General features: G+C 43.6%; 2 protein-coding genes across 2 annotated transcripts; both read left to right on the top strand.

Annotated features, from left to right (window-relative positions):
* The first annotated feature begins 367 nt into the window (after window positions 1–367).
* On the top strand, window positions 368–1,490 carry LOC133140632 (ornithine decarboxylase-like). The gene is made up of 3 exons (XM_061260751.1): window positions 368–469; window positions 667–838; window positions 1,369–1,490. The coding sequence occupies exons 1-3, from the start codon at window positions 368–370 to the stop codon at window positions 1,488–1,490; spliced, it is 396 nt and encodes a 131-aa protein (XP_061116735.1).
* A 3,465-nt stretch (window positions 1,491–4,955) lies between these two features.
* LOC133140560 (ornithine decarboxylase-like) lies at window positions 4,956–17,366 on the top strand. The gene is made up of 10 exons (XM_061260621.1): window positions 4,956–5,057; window positions 10,914–11,087; window positions 11,350–11,522; window positions 13,000–13,216; window positions 13,596–13,679; window positions 15,603–15,765; window positions 15,861–15,973; window positions 16,324–16,425; window positions 16,643–16,755; window positions 17,240–17,366. The coding sequence occupies exons 1-10, from the start codon at window positions 4,956–4,958 to the stop codon at window positions 17,364–17,366; spliced, it is 1,368 nt and encodes a 455-aa protein (XP_061116605.1).
* Window positions 17,367–20,265: the final 2,899 nt, after the last annotated feature.

The raw sequence follows: 20,265 nt of genomic DNA, 5'->3' as shown, positions 1-20,265 counted from the left end.
ATTTTTTAAAATTTGATATTATTTAATTTACCCCCAGCTAGCACATTGAGGCAAGGATACCATCTCAACAGTCCTACATACCACTTTGGGGGTAAGAAAAATAAAATCCATTTTTAAAATGGGTTCACTATCCCTTTAAGACACTCGTTAATCCAAAGATCCAAGGTTGTCTGGAAACCTTTTGCAATAGGATACATTTTCTGCATTTAACTAGCTGGCAGGTAACTGCCAGTCAACATCTACCTGCTGATTGGCAGGTAAGTCAGTCGTCTTTAGTCTAGGTAGTTTCCTTGTGACATTTCCCTTGTCTCTGCTGATTTTAGACCGGTTTCTTAAAAAGAAACACATTTAAAGAACCTGCAAGACCATGAACTCTTTCACTCCAGTGGACCTTGACCTCACTTTCCCGGAGGAGGGGATTTGTGCCCAGGACTTCATTGAGCAGAGGATCAATGAGTCATCCATGTTGGTGAGTGTGGGAACAGAGATCTCCAAGAGGGCTACAGCATCTGCAAATGCTTCCTTTCAATTAGCAGCCAGTTCAGGCCTTTGACTCTTTAGCCATTCAGTCTCTTGCATTAAACTTATAACCTGCAGACACTTTCAGATCTTCCTGACCAGAATTTGAGATCTGTGGTTTGGTGTCCCCCCTCTTGCCATTCCCAGGGATCCAAAGATACCTTCTACGTGGCGGACCTGGGGGACGTGCTGCAGAAGCACCTGAGGTGGGTACGTCCCATGCCTCGCGTCATACCCTTCTACGCCATCAAGCGCAATGACAGCCGAGCCGTTGTCATGACATTTGCCACCCTGGGGACAGGGTTCGACTGTTCAGCAAGGTACTGCCCTAAACGTCAGAAGAAGTTTTGCTGGTACAGGATAGTTAATGTATGCATGCTTGTGGGGGGCAATTCAAATTCAAAAATTGTCAGATGCCATGCTAATTTGAATTTATATCAGTTCATGTCATCAGTTCATTTGATTAATGCAGACTGGCAGTAACCTGCCAGCGAGGTAAATGGCAAAATGTCCAATCTCAAGAGCAAACACACCCACAAAAACGCCATAATCTCTCCAGGCTCAACCAGGCTGTATACATGGCGATGAAGTATACAAAAACTGAGTTGATGTCTTTTCCCTTCACATAATTATTTAAGCATGTAGGAATGTCATTGTGACACCTATGTCAGTATAGGATTCATATTGTGGGCTGAGTATCCTTTCGTGCCTGATGATTGGCAGCACACCAGTTCATTTGATTTGCAGATTAGACTGCAGTGAAGCAGTTCTTCTGCTCATTTGAACCAGTTGGGACGTCCCGTGCCTGAAACTAACCTTGTTTTCACCTGCTTCCCACCACCCTTTTTTAGGCTGAGATCCAGCTGGTGAAGTCTCTCAGAGTGGACTCCTGCAGGATCATCTACACCAACCCCTGCAACCACATGAAGTACGCCTCTGCCCACAGGGTCCAGATGATGATGACCAGATGATGACCATGTGTGTTGTGTAAAGGATTTGTTCTCACGATTGACATCTGCTTGTTTCACAGGCAGAGCTGGGCAACAACATGACCCTTCTGGACATTGGTGGGGGATTCCCTGGGTCTGACGACTCTAAGCTGAAGTTTGAGGAGGTAATCCTTTATACACATTCTCTCAATAATCACACGCAGGGTGTACAGAGGAGCCTCCAATCTACTCTGACAAGTGGCTGATGTGGATGTGGTCATGGGTCTTAACCCAGCACTTACAAACACCTTGAAAATCATGATTAGTTGAATCAGGCTTTTAGTGCTGGGCTTACACTCACTGGAGGTAAGCTGGGGCTGACCCCTTAACTACTTGGAAAACTTTGAAAAAAGCCTCCGATGGTGGTTGTACATCCGGCTCTGGATGTCACTCAGTCAAGCAGAGATGCAGGCTAAAACCTGTATGTCAGATGGTGAGAAGGAGGAAAAGAGTTGGGTGTTGTCAGCATAGCAGTGGTAAGACCATAATCAGTAATAAAAGGGCCAAGGGATCGAGTGGAAAGGGAGAAAAAAAGCCTGCCAAGGACTGAGCCCTAGGGAACTCCTGTGGCTAGGGGCCGAGGTGCCGATACTGTACCAGCCCAGGCAACCTGGAATGAGCGACCAGAGGTAGGACTCGATCCAGTTCAGGGCTGTGCCGCAGATCCCCGTTGCTGACAGGGAGGACAGGAGGATGGAGTGATCCACAGTGTGAGTGTGTTCGAGACACCCAAGTAATGAGAGAATGTTCTTTGAGTAAGAACCTCATTAAAGGGATAGTGCACCCATTTTTTTAAATTTGATATTATTTAATTTACCCCCAGCTAGCACATTGAGGCAAGGATACCATCTCAACAGTCCTACATACCACTTTGGGGGTAAGAAAAATAAAATCCATTTTTAAAATGGGTTCACTATCCCTTTAAGACACTCGTTAATCCAAAGATCCAAGGTTGTCTGGAAACCTTTTGCAATAGGATACATTTTCTGCATTTAACTAGCTGGCAGGTAACTGCCAGTCAACATCTACCTGCTGATTGGCAGGTAAGTCAGTCGTCTTTAGTCTAGGTAGTTTCCTTGTGACATTTCCCTTGTCTCTGCTGATTTTAGACCGGTTTCTTAAAAAGAAACACATTTAAAGAACCTGCAAGACCATGAACTCTTTCACTCCAGTGGACCTTGACCTCACTTTCCCGGAGGAGGGGATTTGTGCCCAGGACTTCATTGAGCAGAGGATCAATGAGTCATCCATGTTGGTGAGTGTGGGAACAGAGATCTCCAAGAGGGCTACAGCATCTGCAAATGCTTCCTTTCAATTAGCAGCCAGTTCAGGCCTTTGACTCTTTAGCCATTCAGTCTCTTGCATTAAACTTATAACCTGCAGACACTTTCAGATCTTCCTGACCAGAATTTGAGATCTGTGGTTTGGTGTCCCCCCTCTTGCCATTCCCAGGGATCCAAAGATACCTTCTACGTGGCGGACCTGGGGGACGTGCTGCAGAAGCACCTGAGGTGGGTACGTCCCATGCCTCGCGTCATACCCTTCTACGCCATCAAGCGCAATGACAGCCGAGCCGTTGTCATGACATTTGCCACCCTGGGGACAGGGTTCGACTGTTCAGCAAGGTACTGCCCTAAACGTCAGAAGAAGTTTTGCTGGTACAGGATAGTTAATGTATGCATGCTTGTGGGGGGCAATTCAAATTCAAAAATTGTCAGATGCCATGCTAATTTGAATTTATATCAGTTCATGTCATCAGTTCATTTGATTAATGCAGACTGGCAGTAACCTGCCAGCGAGGTAAATGGCAAAATGTCCAATCTCAAGAGCAAACACACCCACAAAAACGCCATAATCTCTCCAGGCTCAACCAGGCTGTATACATGGCGATGAAGTATACAAAAACTGAGTTGATGTCTTTTCCCTTCACATAATTATTTAAGCATGTAGGAATGTCATTGTGACACCTATGTCAGTATAGGATTCATATTGTGGGCTGAGTATCCTTTCGTGCCTGATGATTGGCAACACACCAGTTCATTTGATTTGCAGATTAGACTGCAGTGAAGCAGTTCTTGTCCTCATCTAAACCAGTTGGGATGTCCTGTGCCTGAAACTAACCTTGTTTTCATCTGCTCTCCACCACCCTTTTTTAGGATTAGATCCAGTTGGTGAAGTCTCTCAGAGTGGACTCCTGCAGGATCATCTACACCAACCCCTGCAACCACATGAAGTACGCCTCTGCCCACAGGGTCCAGATGATGATGACCAGATGATGACCATGTGTGTTGTGTAAAGGATTTGTTCTCACGATTGACATCTGCTTGTTTCACAGGCAGAGCTGGGCAACAACATGACCCTTCTGGACATTGGTGGGGGATTCCCTGGGTCTGACGACTCTAAGCTGAAGTTTGAGGAGGTAATCCTTTATACACATTCTCTCAATAATCACACGCAGGGTGTACAGAGGAGCCTCCAATCTACTCTGACAAGTGGCTGATGTGGATGTGGTCATGGGTCTTAACCCAGCACTTACAAACACCTTGAAAATCATGATTAGTTGAATCAGGCTTTTAGTGCTGGGCTTACACTCACTGGAGGTAAACTGGGGCTGACCCCTTAACTACTTGGAAAACTTTGAAAAAAGCCTCAGATGGTGGTTGTACATCCGGCTCTGGATGTCACTCAGTCAAGCAGAGATGCAGGCTAAAACCTGTATGTCAGATGGTGAGAAGGAGGAAAAGAGTTGGGTGTTGTCAGCATAGCAGTGGTAAGACCATAATCAGTAATAAAAGGGCCAAGGGATCGAGTGGAAAGGGAGAAAAAAAGCCTGCCAAGGACTGAGCCCTAGGGAACTCCTGTGGCTAGGGGCCGAGGTGCCGATACTGTACCAGCCCAGGCAACCTGGAATGAGCGACCAGAGGTAGGACTCGATCCAGTTCAGGGCTGTGCCGCAGATCCCCGTTGCTGACAGGGAGGACAGGAGGATGGAGTGATCCACAGTGTGAGTGTGTTCGAGACACCCAAGTAATGAGAGAATGTTCTTTGAGTAAGAACCTCATTAAAGGGATAGTGCACCCATTTTTTAAAATTTGATATTATTTAATTTACCCCCAGCTAGCACATTGAGGCAAGGATACCATCTCAACAGTCCTACATACCACTTTGGGGGTAAGAAAAATAAAATCCATTTTTAAAATGGGTTCACTATCCCTTTAAGACACTCGTTAATCCAAAGATCCAAGGTTGTCTGGAAACCTTTTGCAATAGGATACATTTTCTGCATTTAACTAGCTGGCAGGTAACTGCCAGTCAACATCTACCTGCTGATTGGCAGGTAAGTCAGTCGTCTTTAGTCTAGGTAGTTTCCTTGTGACATTTCCCTTGTCTCTGCTGATTTTAGACCGGTTTCTTAAAAAGAAACACATTTAAAGAACCTGCAAGACCATGAACTCTTTCACTCCAGTGGACCTTGACCTCACTTTCCCGGAGGAGGGGATTTGTGCCCAGGACTTCATTGAGCAGAGGATCAATGAGTCATCCATGTTGGTGAGTGTGGGAACAGAGATCTCCAAGAGGGCTACAGCATCTGCAAATGCTTCCTTTCAATTAGCAGCCAGTTCAGGCCTTTGACTCTTTAGCCATTCAGTCTCTTGCATTAAACTTATAACCTGCAGACACTTTCAGATCTTCCTGACCAGAATTTGAGATCTGTGGTTTGGTGTCCCCCCTCTTGCCATTCCCAGGAATCCAAAGATACCTTCTACGTGGCGGACCTGGGGGACGTGCTGCAGAAGCACCTGAGGTGGGTACGTCCCATGCCTCGCGTCATACCCTTCTACGCCATCAAGCGCAATGACAGCCGAGCCGTTGTCATGACATTTGCCACCCTGGGGACAGGGTTCGACTGTTCAGCAAGGTACTGCCCTAAACGTCAGAAGAAGTTTTGCTGGTACAGGATAGTTAATGTATGCATGCTTGTGGGGGGCAATTCAAATTCAAAAATTGTCAGATGCCATGCTAATTTGAATTTATATCAGTTCATGTCATCAGTTCATTTGATTAATGCAGACTGGCAGTAACCTGCCAGCGAGGTAAATGGCAAAATGTCCAATCTCAAGAGCAAACACACCCACAAAAACGCCATAATCTCTCCAGGCTCAACCAGGCTGTATACATGGCGATGAAGTATACAAAAACTGAGTTGATGTCTTTTCCCTTCACATAATTATTTAAGCATGTAGGAATGTCATTGTGACACCTATGTCAGTATAGGATTCATATTGTGGGCTGAGTATCCTTTCGTGCCTGATGATTGGCAAACACCAGTTCATTTGATTTGCAGATTAGACTGCAGTGAAGCAGTTCTTGTCCTCATCTAAACCAGTTGGGATGTCCTGTGCCTGAAACTAACCTTGTTTTCATCTGCTCTCCACCACCCTTTTTTAGGATTAGATCCAGTTGGTGCAGTCTCTGGAGATGGACCCCAGCAGGATCATCTACGCCAACCCCTGCAAGCAGATGTCCCACATGAAGTACGCCTCTGCCCACAGGGTCCAGATGATGACCTTCGACAGCTAGGGGGAGCTAATGAAGGTTGCACGTTGCTATGAAAACACTAAGTAACTAGCTGATATATTCTTTTGCCATGTTCTGCTTCAGTCCACAACACAAAATAATAAATACCTTGTTGTACTGGACAAAGCCATTCAATCAGATTAATTTGCTAGATGATTAAGGATTTGGATTTTGAAACAAAATGATCTGACTCCATATTTAACATCTCACCCTTAAGCTGCCCCGCCCTCTCCTTCTTTCTCCTCTTCCTCAGGCTAGTGCTGCGCCTCGCCCCGGATGACTCGATGGCCACACTGTGTCTTAGCAAGAAATACGGGGCGACACTGAAGACCAGCCAACTGCTCCTTGAGCGCGCACGGGCTGGGCCTCGACATCATCAGGGTTAGCTTCCACGTGGGCAGCCGCTGCACTGACCCCAAGGCCTACAGCCAGGCCATCTCAGATGCCCGTCATGTCTTTGACATGGGGGTGAGCAACACATGAAATGCTCCACTTAGTAGGGATGGAGAATCTATCCCGAAATTGTTCTTAATTCAAAGCATCGGTAGTCTCAAAATGTTATTCAAAGTCTCGAAATCTAACTAAAAGTACATAAGTCAAAGTTAAAATGCTTTGTCATTGAAGTGTGTATTGATGTATTAAAAAGGAAAAAATATTTTTGTTATTGTTAGGGACAGAGTTTTTGTAATTTTCCATGCAAATTACTTTCATGCAAAACCGACATCGGTTTAGGGGGCCAACCCAGTTTCTGGAGATCGACCATCTTGTAGGTTCAACCCTAATTTGGCACAATCAAAGATCTAATTGAAATTAATGTGATCTAATGGATGGTCCTTGCTATGGACCATGGGTGTGGCAGGTTAATTTCCCATTGATAGGGATTTCATTAGCGCTTTCAAATAGAAGTTGAGTTGAAGTGCATTTCATGAGCATGGGATTTGGCCATAGAAAAATCATACTAAATGTTCCGTATTTAAAGTATAGTAAAGTAAAGTATTTTGTCCTCACAGAAATGTAATTGAGTGAGACTATTGGGTACAAGTACACAAACTAAATACTTAAGTAAAGTACAAATCCCTCAAAATAGTACTTACTCAATCACTTTCCACCCCTGGTCATTTGGAATTAAGTGTTGTAAAACTACCTGTCCTGACTTTCAACTTTTAGCACAGAGATGATTTCAACCCTAGAGGGTTGTAGTGTTTTCATTAAAATTGCTTTTCCGATCTTTCCCTCAGCAGCCAATGTAGGCACATAAAACAAGGTGTGGGACCTTGGCGATAAAAATGACACACAAACATTACGGAACCCGAACCTGTGGTATATCGTGGGTACTGGCACGGCTAGCAGGGTGGTTAGACCAAAGCGCACCCCCTAGTAATGCTGCCCTCACACTATATGCAGAACTAGACAGCTAGCTAACAGTTCCTAAAGAGTCTTCAATAAGGCTCATTTGTTCCCACATATGTTAATTGAAAACTTCAGAAAACAAGAGACTAATTGAAAATACATTGCACTGTATATAATTACAATAAACATTTTTGCATGTGTTGTTCTTATCCTTCTTATCTTTAAATTGGTTTCATATTCACAACTTCACCTTTAATTCTTTACACTACTGTTGCAACTGCCTGTTCACAATTTCACAGAAAAGTTTTTCAATGCTGAAATCATTGACACATCACACAATTTAGCCAACATAACCAGCTTCTCTATTTTGTACGGGGTGACAGCCAAAAGATTAAAATATAATAGATAATTGAGCGCTGTCCGTTTACAAACCACCATTTCAGGACCTCACATAGCTAGTAACGTTTGCAATCTACCAAAGCATTACAGAACTTATGGCGATTAGCTATCTGTATACAAAGCCCATTCTCCACGAAACAGCCGAAAGTCTTTCGAAGAAAGTTTTATCGGTGAGAACTGTCCAGTTTTAGAGCGTTGGCACTCTGCAGCAGGCGTTTCAAAAACTGAGCATGTTAAGCCCATTGTTTTACATTTGTTTACTCGGCGTTTTGGTGTGGACTGCCAAGTTTTGCGATTTAAACACGGATGTTCCGAGATTTCTCTAGTCTTGTCTCGGCTGTTTGTTGGAGACTGGGCTTTACGTTACTGTACTTTACAAAACCATTTATATCAGATGCCATTTCACAATTTTGAAATGCAAATAACGTTAGCTTTATTGACATAACAAATAATAATAATAATAATAATAATAATAATAATAATAATAATAATAATAATAATAATAACCTGTTTAACGTGTATCGCAGTGCTGGCTTTGGTCTGTCTTCCAGCAGCGTATTCATTTAGAACAGTAATGAAGCTTGACCTGAGGTGGGTTCAAGACAGCGAACATAAACGGCTTGTTTACAGCAGTTACTGTTGCCAACAGTGTTGGAAGATTTTAAATGAGCATTCCATTTAGTTCGCCACCAACGCATTTTAAATACAAATGGATGCAACTTTTCAGGTGAGAAGAAATATCACATTGATTAAAGTGTATTATAACAGTCAAGTTTTTTTGGGGGGGGGGTTCTCTGCGCGTCTGCCCCGTCGCAGTGCGAACAGAAAGAAGTTTGAATATGTTCGCGAACGTTAGCGATTTTGAACGCACCTCTAGACTACCTGCCAAAAGTTGAAGCATTATACCAATTTAATCAACACCTAATATCCAAACAAATCAGGAATTCACCCAGGCCATGGTATAAGCTGAATATACGCTTACAAGGCCTCTAACATATATACATAGCGTTTGCACGAGCCAAAGAACCGTGTGGATCAGTACTCGGTAACAATTATACATTTTTTTTAGGTACACAACATTGATGAAACGAAAATACTCGGACAATAATAACCAAGAAGCAACCGTTGCAAAAAAAGTCTAGTTGCCATATTGCAACTAAAGGTAAGGGTTTATCGGAATCATTCAATAGTTCTCTTCATTTTTGGAGAACGTCTTTCTCTTTAGTGTCATTTTACAGTGGTTTGAAAACTAACTGCATTATCTACTGGATGTTTTGCAGCACAACGCAATAGACCAGGAGCTGGGTCCCGGTACTACTGCAACTCACTCTGGCCATGTGATATCACACCGTGTTTTAAACAGGAGATTAACAGCGCCACCTTCTGGCGAAGAGGATTGATTTAACAGGGCTTCAGATGAGTAATGAACTATCCGCATCCAGCAGTGCTTCTCAAACTCAGACCCGGGGACCACTGTGTATGATGGTTTTTGTTCCAACCAAAATTGCAATCCCAGAAATAAAGTTAAACTTTAGAGTTTTCTTAGTCACACATTTCATGTTTTGAGGAATTATTTGCCCACAGAAGCCATTTTGTCAGAAATAGCTATGCATGCCATGAAGAAAAAAAGGGCAATATTTGCATTGGGCTCTATTGCAAATGATTACATAAATTGAGGAAACAAAAATTAAACTGATTAAACTGATGCTTGAGGTCAATCAGAAGGCTCCTAGTTGGTTGAACGTGTGGACATATCGCTATTAAAACTAAGCCCTTGGTAGATAAAGAATTCAGAGGAGGTTTGTTCCTTAACTGAACTAAACTGCAGTCCTGGACTCTAACCTTGTCTCAGTGGAGGAGCTTGCACACTCCCACGACTCCCCTCAGAGCAAAGCCAGCGGGGGTTTATGCCCATAGCTGGTAAAACCAAACTGTAAAGGCAAAGGATGAGGCAGTCTCGGATGCTCTGGGTTGAGCGTGGGGCTAAATACCCCACCCCCCTGGGAAAAAAATGTCAGTTACAGAAGCATTAATGAATGGAAACCAAGTCAAAGGCAGGGCTTGGCCAGAAGCTCCAGGCTGCTCTCCCGTCTGCAGCAGGATGGGGTACGGCTGGGACAGGACTCTTCCACGGGGGCGGACAGCCCCTGAGCGGAGATCTGCTCGATCCACTGCCTGGAGATGGGAAAGGAGAGGCGGGGCCTTAATCATTTTTTGCCAAAATGTTTGTCAGGCATAAGCTACCCTTATGAAAGCCATGTTCGCTGTCCCTTAAAAAAAAAGTTTTGAGTTAAAAAATGTATTATTTATATTATGAGCATTTAAAGAAAGACATTTCAGATTGTTGCTTCTACACATCCTCTCTATCCCCCAAGTCCCTAGTTTAAATAATACTGTGCTACCTGAAGCATACCCTGACTCTGTGAATACCGGATACAGTTTGCATAATTACAGCTTGTTCTCATGTAAACTCATTTAGGCTACATTTGACAAGACATTTCTGCATTTACATATAGTAGCTCCACACAACTGACTAGCCTTTAAGTCAGTCATGTGAGGTTGTGCAGGCAGAGGTCTCTAGTCAAGCAAGTTGTTCTGTCTTTGCTAAGGCATTGAAGTGCTTTAAAATAACCATAGCTATTTTCTTTGCAACATTTCCCAGACTTTACACCATTTTTAAAAAGGAACAAATAAAAGAACCTGCAAGACTATGACTTATTTCACTCCAGCAGACTTTGAATTCACTTTCCTGGAGGAGGGGCTTTGTGCCCAGGACTTCATTGAGCAGAAGATGAAGGTGAGTGTGTGCACAGAATCTTTTCTGGAAGGCAGCATCTTTTTCAGAGGCTTCCTTTCAATAAGCAGCATGTTCAGGTCTTTGAAGCAAACTGTGTGGACCCGTTAGCCATTTTGTCTCTTGAAGTAAGTACTTGAAACCAGAGCAGACACTCGCAGATCTCCCCAACCAGAATTTGAGATCTTTTTGGCATCTTTCCTCTTCATTTTGATGAACTCTGTTCAATGTTGTGCCTGTCGTTTGTGTTTTGTGCTTGGGGTTCTTGACGTCCCGTTCCTCAGGACTCTGAAGATGCCTTCTTTGTGGGGGACCTGGGGGACGTGCTGCAGAAGCACCTGAGGTGGGTGCGTGCCATGCCTCGCATCACGCCCTTCTACGCCGTCAAGTGCAGCGACAGCCGAGACGTTGTCATGACGCTTGCTGCCCTGGGGACGGGGTTCGACTGCGCCAGCAAGGTACTGTCCTACACAGGGCCGAGGGAGCACGTTTTAAATTGGGGGTGCTGAAGGTTTGCATCTTAATCACTCTGCCCAGAGGTCAGTATATGTTGTTTGAAGTACTTGGCAACTGCAAAGATTTCTCTTAAAAGAACGTTTTTGTGATTAATGAACGAGTATCGGCTCATGACTGCTTATTAGTACAGGCCCAGTTAATTCCTACTTGAAACATTCTAATCTGAACCACTTGGTATGCCTGTGTCCTGGCCCCCTTTTTCAGACTGAGATCCAGCTGGTGCAGTCTCTCGGGGTGGACCCCAGCAGGATCATCTACGCCAACCCCTGCAAGCAGATATCCCACATGAAGTACGCCTCTGCCCACGGGGTCCAGATGATGACCTTCGACAGCGAGGGGGAGCTCATGAAGGTCGCCCGTTGCTATGAAAGCCCCAAGTGAGTGACTGCTACACTCAGTGACCACTTCATTAAGTAAATGTACACCAGTTTGTTATTGCAAATGTTTAATCGGCCAATCACGTGGCAGCAACTACAGTTGTGTTGAAGAAAATAGCAGGACAACATCAGTAACCTGATGAACCACTGTTCATCGAGTTGGGATTTCTCCTGGGATCCCACTCCTGGGATTTTTCAGGCACACCAGTCTCTAGGGTTTGCAGACAATGGTGCGAAAAACAAAAAACATCCAGTGAGCAGCAGCTGCACTGAACTGAACATACAGTGCAGTCCATAGGTATTAGGACAGTGACACATTTTTGCCCGTTGCTATGAAAACACCAAGTGAGTGACTGCTACAATCAGTGACCACTCTATTAGGTAACTCTGTACACCAGTTTGTTAATACAAATGTTTTATCAACCAATCACGTGGCAGCAACTAAATGTGTAAAAGCATGGAGATGTGGTCTCAGCTGTTCTTCAGACCAAATGTCAGAATACAAATGTGATCTAAGTGACTTTGACCGTGAAGTGATTGTTGGTGCCAGACAGGATGGTTCGAGTATCTGAGAAATTGCTGATCTCCTGTGATTTTTCACGCACACCTGTCACTAGAGTTTGCAGATGCAAAAAACAAAAAGCTTCCAGTGAGCAGCAGTTCTGAACTGAACAGTGGTGGCCTGTAGCATAGTGGTTAAGGTACATGCCTGGGACCTGGTTTGGACAGTGGTTTGATCCCTGGTGTAGCCACAATAAGATCCCCACAGCTCTTGAGCAAGGCCCTTAACCCTGCGTTGCTCCAGAGGAGGATTGTCTCCTGCTTAGTCTAATCAACTATACATTGCTCTGGATAAGAGCGTCTGCCAAATGCCATTAATGTAATGTAATTAATGTAACATACAGTGCAGTCCATAGGTATTAGGACAGTGACACATTTTTGTTGTTTTCACTCTGTATTCCAGCAAACAGTTTAAATAAAACAAAGCAGAGTAAACCGGTCTAAACAGAGTTACAGATTTAATTTGAGGGTTTTTACATCCATGTAGAAATGACAGCCGTTATTAAACATAGTCCCCCCAATTTTAGGGGACCAAAAGTAATTGGACAAATTAACACAAACTAAAATTAAGTCATCATATTCAATATTGCATTGCAAATCCTGTGCAATCAATCACTGCCTACACTTTCTACAACCCATAAACATCACCAGATGCTGGATATCTTTTCCTATTGATACTCTTCTGGTCCTACAATGCAGCGCTCTTCAGTTCCTGTTTGTTTCAAGGGCTATTTGCCTTCGGTGTGGTTTTGAGTAGGTGAAAACGCATGCTTAACTGGATTGTCAAGACTCCAAGAATCCAACACTCCACTGCTCAAGAAACATTGGTTTTATCGTTTGGTTTTATCGTTAAATTCTCATCCTTGACCTGCATGTCTCCCCCTGTTGTCCTCCTCCTCCTCCTCCTCTTCCTCAGGCTGGTCCTCCGCATAGCCGTGAATGATGCAGGTTCCATGTTCGCAATGAGCAACAAATTTGGGGCAAAGCTGGAGAGATGCCCTCTGCTCCTGGAGCAGGCCCGGGAGCTGGGCCTCGACGTCATCGGGGTTAGCTTCCATGTGGGCAGTGGCTGCACTGACCCAGAGGCCTACAGCCAGGCCATCTCAGACGCCCGCCGTGTCTTCGACATGGGGGTGAGCTCCATACACCACCTGACATGCTTCACTACAGCATGCAGCTACAGTTGGAACTGGCATAGAAAGTTGTAAAGCAACCCATTCTGACAGTAAACCCCTTAGCTTAGAGATCTTAAATTCCAACCTTTGGGGTTGTAGTTTAAATTGTATTTTATTTCATTTCTGATCTTGCAGTCATCAGCAATGTTTGTGTCTTTGCCTAATAACAAATTAAGCATTTATGTGCTGAAACCCAATGTGGTGACAAATCAGGAACTGTCATTCTGTCAGCTGATTACATGGTTTTGACATCATTGCTTTTCATCATGCAATGTGATCTTGTGTGTGTGTTGTGTAAAGGACTTGTTCTCATGATTGATATCTGCCTGTTTCGCAGGCAGAGCTGGGCTACAACATGACTCTTCTGGACATTGGCGGGGGATTCCCTGGGTCTGACGACTCCAAGCTGAAGTTTGAGGAGGTAATAATTCATACACTTTCTCTCAGTAATCAGAGAGCTGAATCACCCAAAAGCCTCTTAAAGCTAGTAACTTCATGAAATGCATCTTACGATCAGTCTTAAAATAACGTGGGTTTCCCGAACACATTTGTAAAAAAATAAATAAAAAAAAGCTGTCTCTTTAGTTCCCTCGTAAAGTTACAAGCAAACACGATCACTTGTTCAGAGCGAAGAACCTGTTCAATACAGCTGGCAGCCAAAGTCTAGGTTCTGTTTTATTTCCATAGCTAGTATCCGTAGGGTGATACCTTTGCTAGTTTTGTTTGGCTGAGTAAGTTGTTTATTCAAATATTTGCGTGGTGCGGTATTGAAAAAAACAAAAAAAAACAAATCTGAATGATCAAATAGGCCCTAGTCCTTACTTTGTTGTACTGTTGTGGCAGTTGAAATTGTACTTCCCTCGACGGTCTTTCAGCGCACTTATCCCTGGTTATGGGTATGCACTTTGCAGTAGGTCTGCCAAATGCCATTAATGTAATGTAATGTAGTATGCATAACGATGCATGCTTTGAGAGTGTGTAATATAGTAATTCTAGCTAATATAGGTAGAATGGCTGTTGTTAGGTCTAACTGTTACTTACTAGCTACGCTGTACTTTACTCATAAAAATGAATGCAACACATTAGCTAGTTGAACAAGACAGACCAACTTATCATAGTGCTAGCGAACAGAATTTGGATAACACAAACTAATTATGAAAGTGAACATTTAATAAACTGTTAAGCTTCGCCGTAGGTACTGGCCATATGAAGTTATAGCTAGTTATCTAATCTAGCTAGATGTGAGTTAGCCATGAATGTCCTGCTGAAGATAACCATAGTCACCCAAGATCACACCATATAACAGTTAGCTTAGAGCTAGCGGTTACATTCAGTGACACATACGGTAGTTACATGTATTATTCTAGCTAACGTTGCAGACAAATACGTTATTAGCTGACTAGTTCGCTAACGTCGCACGGTTATCTCACTGAACTGGCTCGCAAAATTAGGGGGACCTTTCATAAGTTTGTGTTTAATTTCATACAGTGCAGGTCGGGAAACCGGATACCCCGTACTTCATCTTTACTAATGGTAGCCAATATAGCTAGCCACATTACATTAGCAAGATAGAGGTCCCTGACGAAGGAGTGCAGCTCAGAGTACGCCATCCAGGAGTGCTGTAAGTTTTCTGTTTATGTACACCAAACTAGCTGGCCTCTTTTTGGCCGCCCTCGCTTTAACTTACTTACTGTATCCGATAAAGGTAAAGCAATACAAATGATCGCAAACTATGATGCAATTACCTTCTAATTGTGCGCTGTCCCTGCAAAAGAAACAATAAAATAAATAATTACTGCACTGTTTTCATGAATTGAGTGCTTGCTTGCCACTTTAGGACAGTCCGTCAGGCTGGCTGCTGCTAGCTACTTTCAGTGTGCTAAATGATGCAGTTGCTGAACATAACGGTCTCTCGTGATTCTCTTGTCCGTTGAAGAATAGTACGTCAATTAGCCTGTGTCTCCTCCATGTTAAGTCTATGGGAATGGGAATTCTTCCGTCATTATGTGGTGTATCTTGGAATCTTTTGGTTTTTTTTTATCTTATTCTTATTTAGTAGCTATATATATATATATATATATATATATATATATATATATATATTCTCACGTTTTGAGCACTTCATTTTTCAGTGGTGATTGGCTAAGAAACAAGTGACGTGAAACTCAACATCGATTGACGATCTACTCATGCCTTTTTGCCTGGCAAAGAAGTTTAAGTTCCTCTTACGAATCTGTTCGCGACATCCACGTAATGAGAACGTTCATTGATTAAGAATCTTGTTAATCCGAAAATCCAAGGTTGTCTGGAAACCCACCCCTGACCTGTACATGCTCGTCCCCAGTTCACAGCAGTTATAAACCCAGCACTGGATAAGCACTTTCCAGCCCACTCTGGGGTCCGAGTAATCGCAGAGCCAGGCCGCTACTATGTGTCTTCAGCCTACACGCTGGCCGTCAACATCATCGCAAAGAAAGTGGAGATTGAGGAGAAGATGGCCTGTGATGGTAAGTGTGTGTCTGGGGGTGAAATGGGCCCTGTTTCTTCTCCTACAGCTGTAACCCCAGCTCCAATCAGACTCCATTTTCCCCCACTCCCACAGATGAAGGTGATGGGGCCAACAAGAGGACCTTGATGTACTATGTGAATGACGGGATCCATGGCTCGTTCCTCGCCATCCTTTTTGGCACCAGCTATTTGCCAAGTCTGTACAAGGTGTGAGCACAAAGCCCTTCACTTTGTAAGGTGCTTTCATTGTCCTGGCAACATGTGTTTATTCAGTTCCATTCAATTTCATTTGCATCGCGCTTTTTACCACACAAATTTTCACAAAGCAAGCAACCCAGGCCTGAAAAATCCGTGCTAATGGAATAATGAGGTGGAAAACAGGAACGGACATGGTAAATAATGTGTCGTCATAAGTAGCCTCGTTACAGCCTCGTTACAGTGCCAGGTTGTGTGTGTGTGTGTGTGTGTGTGAGAGTGTGTGTGAGAGTGTGTGAGAGTGTGAGTGTGAGTGAGTGTGAGTGTGCCCTCCTATATGAGCTGTCCACGTGTCGTCACAGAAACTCAAGCCGGACGAGCGCTTGTACCACTGCAAAATCTGGGGCCAGACCTGTGATGGGACAGACTGCATTGTGGAGCAGTGCATCCTGCCGGACCTGCAGGTAAATGGTTGGAATTTACACAAGCGCCCATTCACACACTCACTCACACAACGGCGATTGGCTGCCATGCAAGGCAACAAACAGCTCGTTAGGAGCATCTGGGGATTAGGTGTCTTGTTCAGGGACAATTCGAAACACCCCGGGCAGGATCGAACCGGCAACCCTCCGACTGCCAGACAACTGCTCTTACCGCCTGAGCCAATGTCGCCCCTTGCAGGTGGGCGAATGGCTGCTGTTCCACAACATGGGGGCCTACACTGTGACCGTATCCTCCACCTTCAACGGCTTCCAGAAGCCTGAAGTCCACTATATCATTTCCCGGAGAGCGTGGTACGTCCCCAAGTATCTTACATTTTCTGTTGTGTTTTCCTTCATTTGTAACGTTTACAGTGAAGGTGCACAACGGTCAACAAAAACAGAATTCTGTCTTTCGGTCATTAAAGCTGTGGTGTGGTTTTGAATCCAAATTTTTTTCAGTGTATCTTCATAGGTTTCTATTATTTTCACGAAATAAAGTCAGTCATTGACAGTGGAGTATAGAAATTATGCCTTTGACCATAACATCATAAAAAAAAAAATGGGTCAACATTAACATTCATCAACTGACTAAAAACTATCAGGAACTTTCTGTCATCAGAATCTTAATATCGATTATGCAAAGTTATGCATTCTGACTGCAGTAAAGGATTAAAATGTTTGTCATGGTGAACACAGCTGTGAGTTTGAAAACCATTGTAGATCCTGACCTCCTGTGACCGCCCTACACCCCCCCCCCCCCCTCCTCTGCTAACCCCTCCCTCTTTCATGTCTCCAGGCAGTGGATCCAGCAGATCTCCGCTCAGGGGCTCCCCGTTTCAATGAAAGAGGCCTGTCCCAGCCGTACCCCACCCTGCTGTGTACGAGAGAGCAGCCTGGAGCTTCTGGCCAAGCCCTGCCTTTGACTTGGTTTCCATTCGTTAATGCTTCTGTAACTGACATTTTTTCCTGGGGTGTGGGGTATTTAGCCCCACGCTCAACCCAGAGGTCCCGAGACTGCTGTATGCTGATAGCTCATTAAATTAATCCTCTTCGCCAGGAGGTGGCGCTGTTAATTTCCTGTTTTAAAACGGTTCAGAGTAAGAATTTAAAAAAACTTTTTTCCACAATTGGGGGTTCAATTCAAAGTCGACTGATAAAGAGAATTCTTGTCATACCTTGCCATTTCTGTAGATAAGGTTATGATTTTTGATGAATTGAACATACACATTCATCAGACAACCATGATGATCCCCTAGGAACAGCCTTTGCAACTATGACTGAATCTATTGGTTTTGTACAGAATGCCTGTGGGCCCACTCACAACTGTAACCATACATTAGACCTACGGCTATGGGATCAGTGTTTAAATATAAACATTGAACCCCATAACCCTGTATCCGACCATATCGGACCAACAGATTAACCAGTTAACTCTTACTCTTAGAATCACACTGGGATTGCTGCCTGACGTCACAGCAAGTGCTAAAACAAAAAAAGAAAAACCAAAAGAAAGGAATGTCAGTGTGTGTAATTCCTAGTCGTAACACTTGTTACCTAATGTTTCCTGATGAGCTGGTCGGCGCCTTGCATGGCAGCCAATCACCGTTGGTGTGCGAGTGTGTGTATGAATGGGTGAATGAGAAGCATCAATTGTACAGCGCTTTGGATAAAGGCGCTATATGAATGCCAACCATTTACCATTTATTGCCAATTTCACTTTGATTTTATTTACAATAATTGTTAGGGGTGCCAATAATTTTGGCACCTTATTGAAATAAAAGTATATTGTTTTCCTGTATGTTTGAACATGTAATAAAATGTAGCCATATTCAATATATAATTTTCTAAGGGTGCCAATAATTCTTGAGCCCACTGTATAGATCATTGGATTCACTAAACATATGATCATCAGGACCAAGCAATCGTGAAGGACAGTAAGGAATAGGCCATCACGTCCTCCATCAGCGGAGTATCATCATTCAGAAAAACGTTTTAAGTGTCCATATGTAATGTACTTATTTTGCAGTCCCTTCAGTTATACCTAGTGTATGCCTCCCCATATTACCTCCCCCCTTTTCAGCCCCAACACAGGTTGGCACTGTGTTAAAATGCTATAGCCAATTTTGAAATGAAGCAACCAATAGAATTTAACATTTAATTCAAATATGAACCAGAAAACACTCTATACTAATATATAGGTCAATATATTCCAGTCTAATTTTCCATTGTTTCATTATTTATTATGGATTTAAATGCATTTACATTTAAGTCATTTGGCAGACGCTTTTTAATCCAAAGCGACTTACAAGGTCTTGTAAGAGTTAGGTTCTTCCACAAGCTAAAGCATCACATCCATAACTAGTAAAGTACACATGAAGTGCTGCTCTAAACAAAAAATATAGTGATTGTAAGTCCAATTTTTTTTTTTTTGGGTTAGACAAGAGGGATATCAGAAAGGGGGGGGGGACTAAGGTACAGTTTGAAAAGGTGTGTTTTTAGTCTGCGTCAAAATAGGGGGAGGGATTCTGCTGTCCTGTGGTAGGTAAGTCATTCCACCACTAAGGAACCAGAACCGAAAACAGACGTGAACTTGCAGCTGGAGTGGTGTTACAGAGAGGTTGGTTGTTGTGAAGCTCCTTGTGAAGACCAGGTAAAGAAGGTTGCCTGCTTTGTGGGTGGGAGGGGAAAGTGTGAGGGTAAGGTCAAAAGAAGAAAGGAGGGAAAGAAAAGTAGACTGGGTCGACTCTGAGTTGAGGTTGAAGTCATCCATGGTTGTCCATCTCATCCAAGAAGCTCCCCAGAGGACCCGCGGGGCCAAAAACAGTAAAGAGTTTGCTTGGGAAAGTAACAGAAACCGCATGAAATTCAAAAGAGGAGAAGGAGAAGAATGAGGAGAAGACACTTGATCTCCATGAGGATGAGATTAGGCGACCTGTGCCACCTCCTCTGCCAGCGGTTCTGAGCATGTGGGGAAAAGGCAGAGGAAAGGGCAGCCAGGGTGGCTGTGTTCTCTGGTGAGAGACATGTTTATGTTAAGGCAAGAAAGTCTAGGTTGAGGTGGGAGGCATATGCTGATATGAAGTCTGCTTTCTGGACGGCGGACTGGCAGTTCCAGAGGCCACCAGCCACACAGATCAACACCAGCGGATCTGGGAGGGAAGATCAGGTTAGAGATATTCCGGCCATGTTGGCAGGAAGCAAACCTCCTACCTGACTGGGACCTGGGGAGAGGAGAGAGGACAGGAATGGGAAGGAAACACATTAGGTTTTATCTAAATGCAGTGACACTTCTTGATTTAGCCAAGAGGCATTCTTCACATGCTAAGAAAACATTTTAGGACAGCGCGATGCCTGTTGCTCAAAGTCTTTTTTCTGTGTTTTTTTAAAATATCATCAATAAACATTAACCTCAATCAAAGTTTTATAGTCTGGGATAGTCAATAAGCAACCATAATCTTAATCATAAACCACATTTCTCAGGAGAGAAACTACCATTTTGTGGACGTTAACTTCTGGTGGAAGCGGCCGCTCCCCCGCGTTCTGTTCGTTACGTTAGCGATTCACTTTCATGCACACCTGTCCGGAATGTAAACTTTTCACTTTTCACAGTAAGAAGAAAATATATGACAACGTTGGTTCAAGCCCCAAAGTAGCCTAGCTAATAAAACAGCAGCCATTATGGTAGCTATGTATATAAAATGTATTGAGTATTTTTTGGCGTTTTGAATGCTGTCATGTTATTTCAAAAGAAACTATGCTTACAACAAAAAAGGTTAATTCAGTATGAAGGGGAGATCAGGGATAGTGGACCAACAAGGGATG

Source organism: Conger conger, chromosome 1 (assembly GCF_963514075.1).
Source record: "Conger conger chromosome 1, fConCon1.1, whole genome shotgun sequence".
Classification (NCBI taxonomy): domain Eukaryota; kingdom Metazoa; phylum Chordata; class Actinopteri; order Anguilliformes; family Congridae; genus Conger; species Conger conger.
This window is presented reverse-complemented; position numbering and strand designations above follow the sequence as displayed.

Excerpts from the sequence above, each read along its gene's own strand:
- LOC133140632 (XM_061260751.1), top strand. The coding sequence starts at position 368 with ATGAACTCTTTCACTCCAGTGGACCTTGACCTCACTTTCCCGGAGGAG. Across the intron at positions 470-666 it reads TCAATGAGTCATCCATGTTG|GGATCCAAAGATACCTTCTA; the intron begins GTGAGTGTGGGA and ends TGCCATTCCCAG. Across the intron at positions 839-1,368 it reads AGGGTTCGACTGTTCAGCAA|AGGCTGAGATCCAGCTGGTG; the intron begins GGTACTGCCCTA and ends CCACCCTTTTTT.
- LOC133140560 (XM_061260621.1), top strand. The coding sequence starts at position 4,956 with ATGAACTCTTTCACTCCAGTGGACCTTGACCTCACTTTCCCGGAGGAG. Across the intron at positions 11,088-11,349 it reads GGTTCGACTGCGCCAGCAAG|ACTGAGATCCAGCTGGTGCA; the intron begins GTACTGTCCTAC and ends CCCCTTTTTCAG. Across the intron at positions 15,974-16,323 it reads ATTTGCCAAGTCTGTACAAG|AAACTCAAGCCGGACGAGCG; the intron begins GTGTGAGCACAA and ends GTGTCGTCACAG.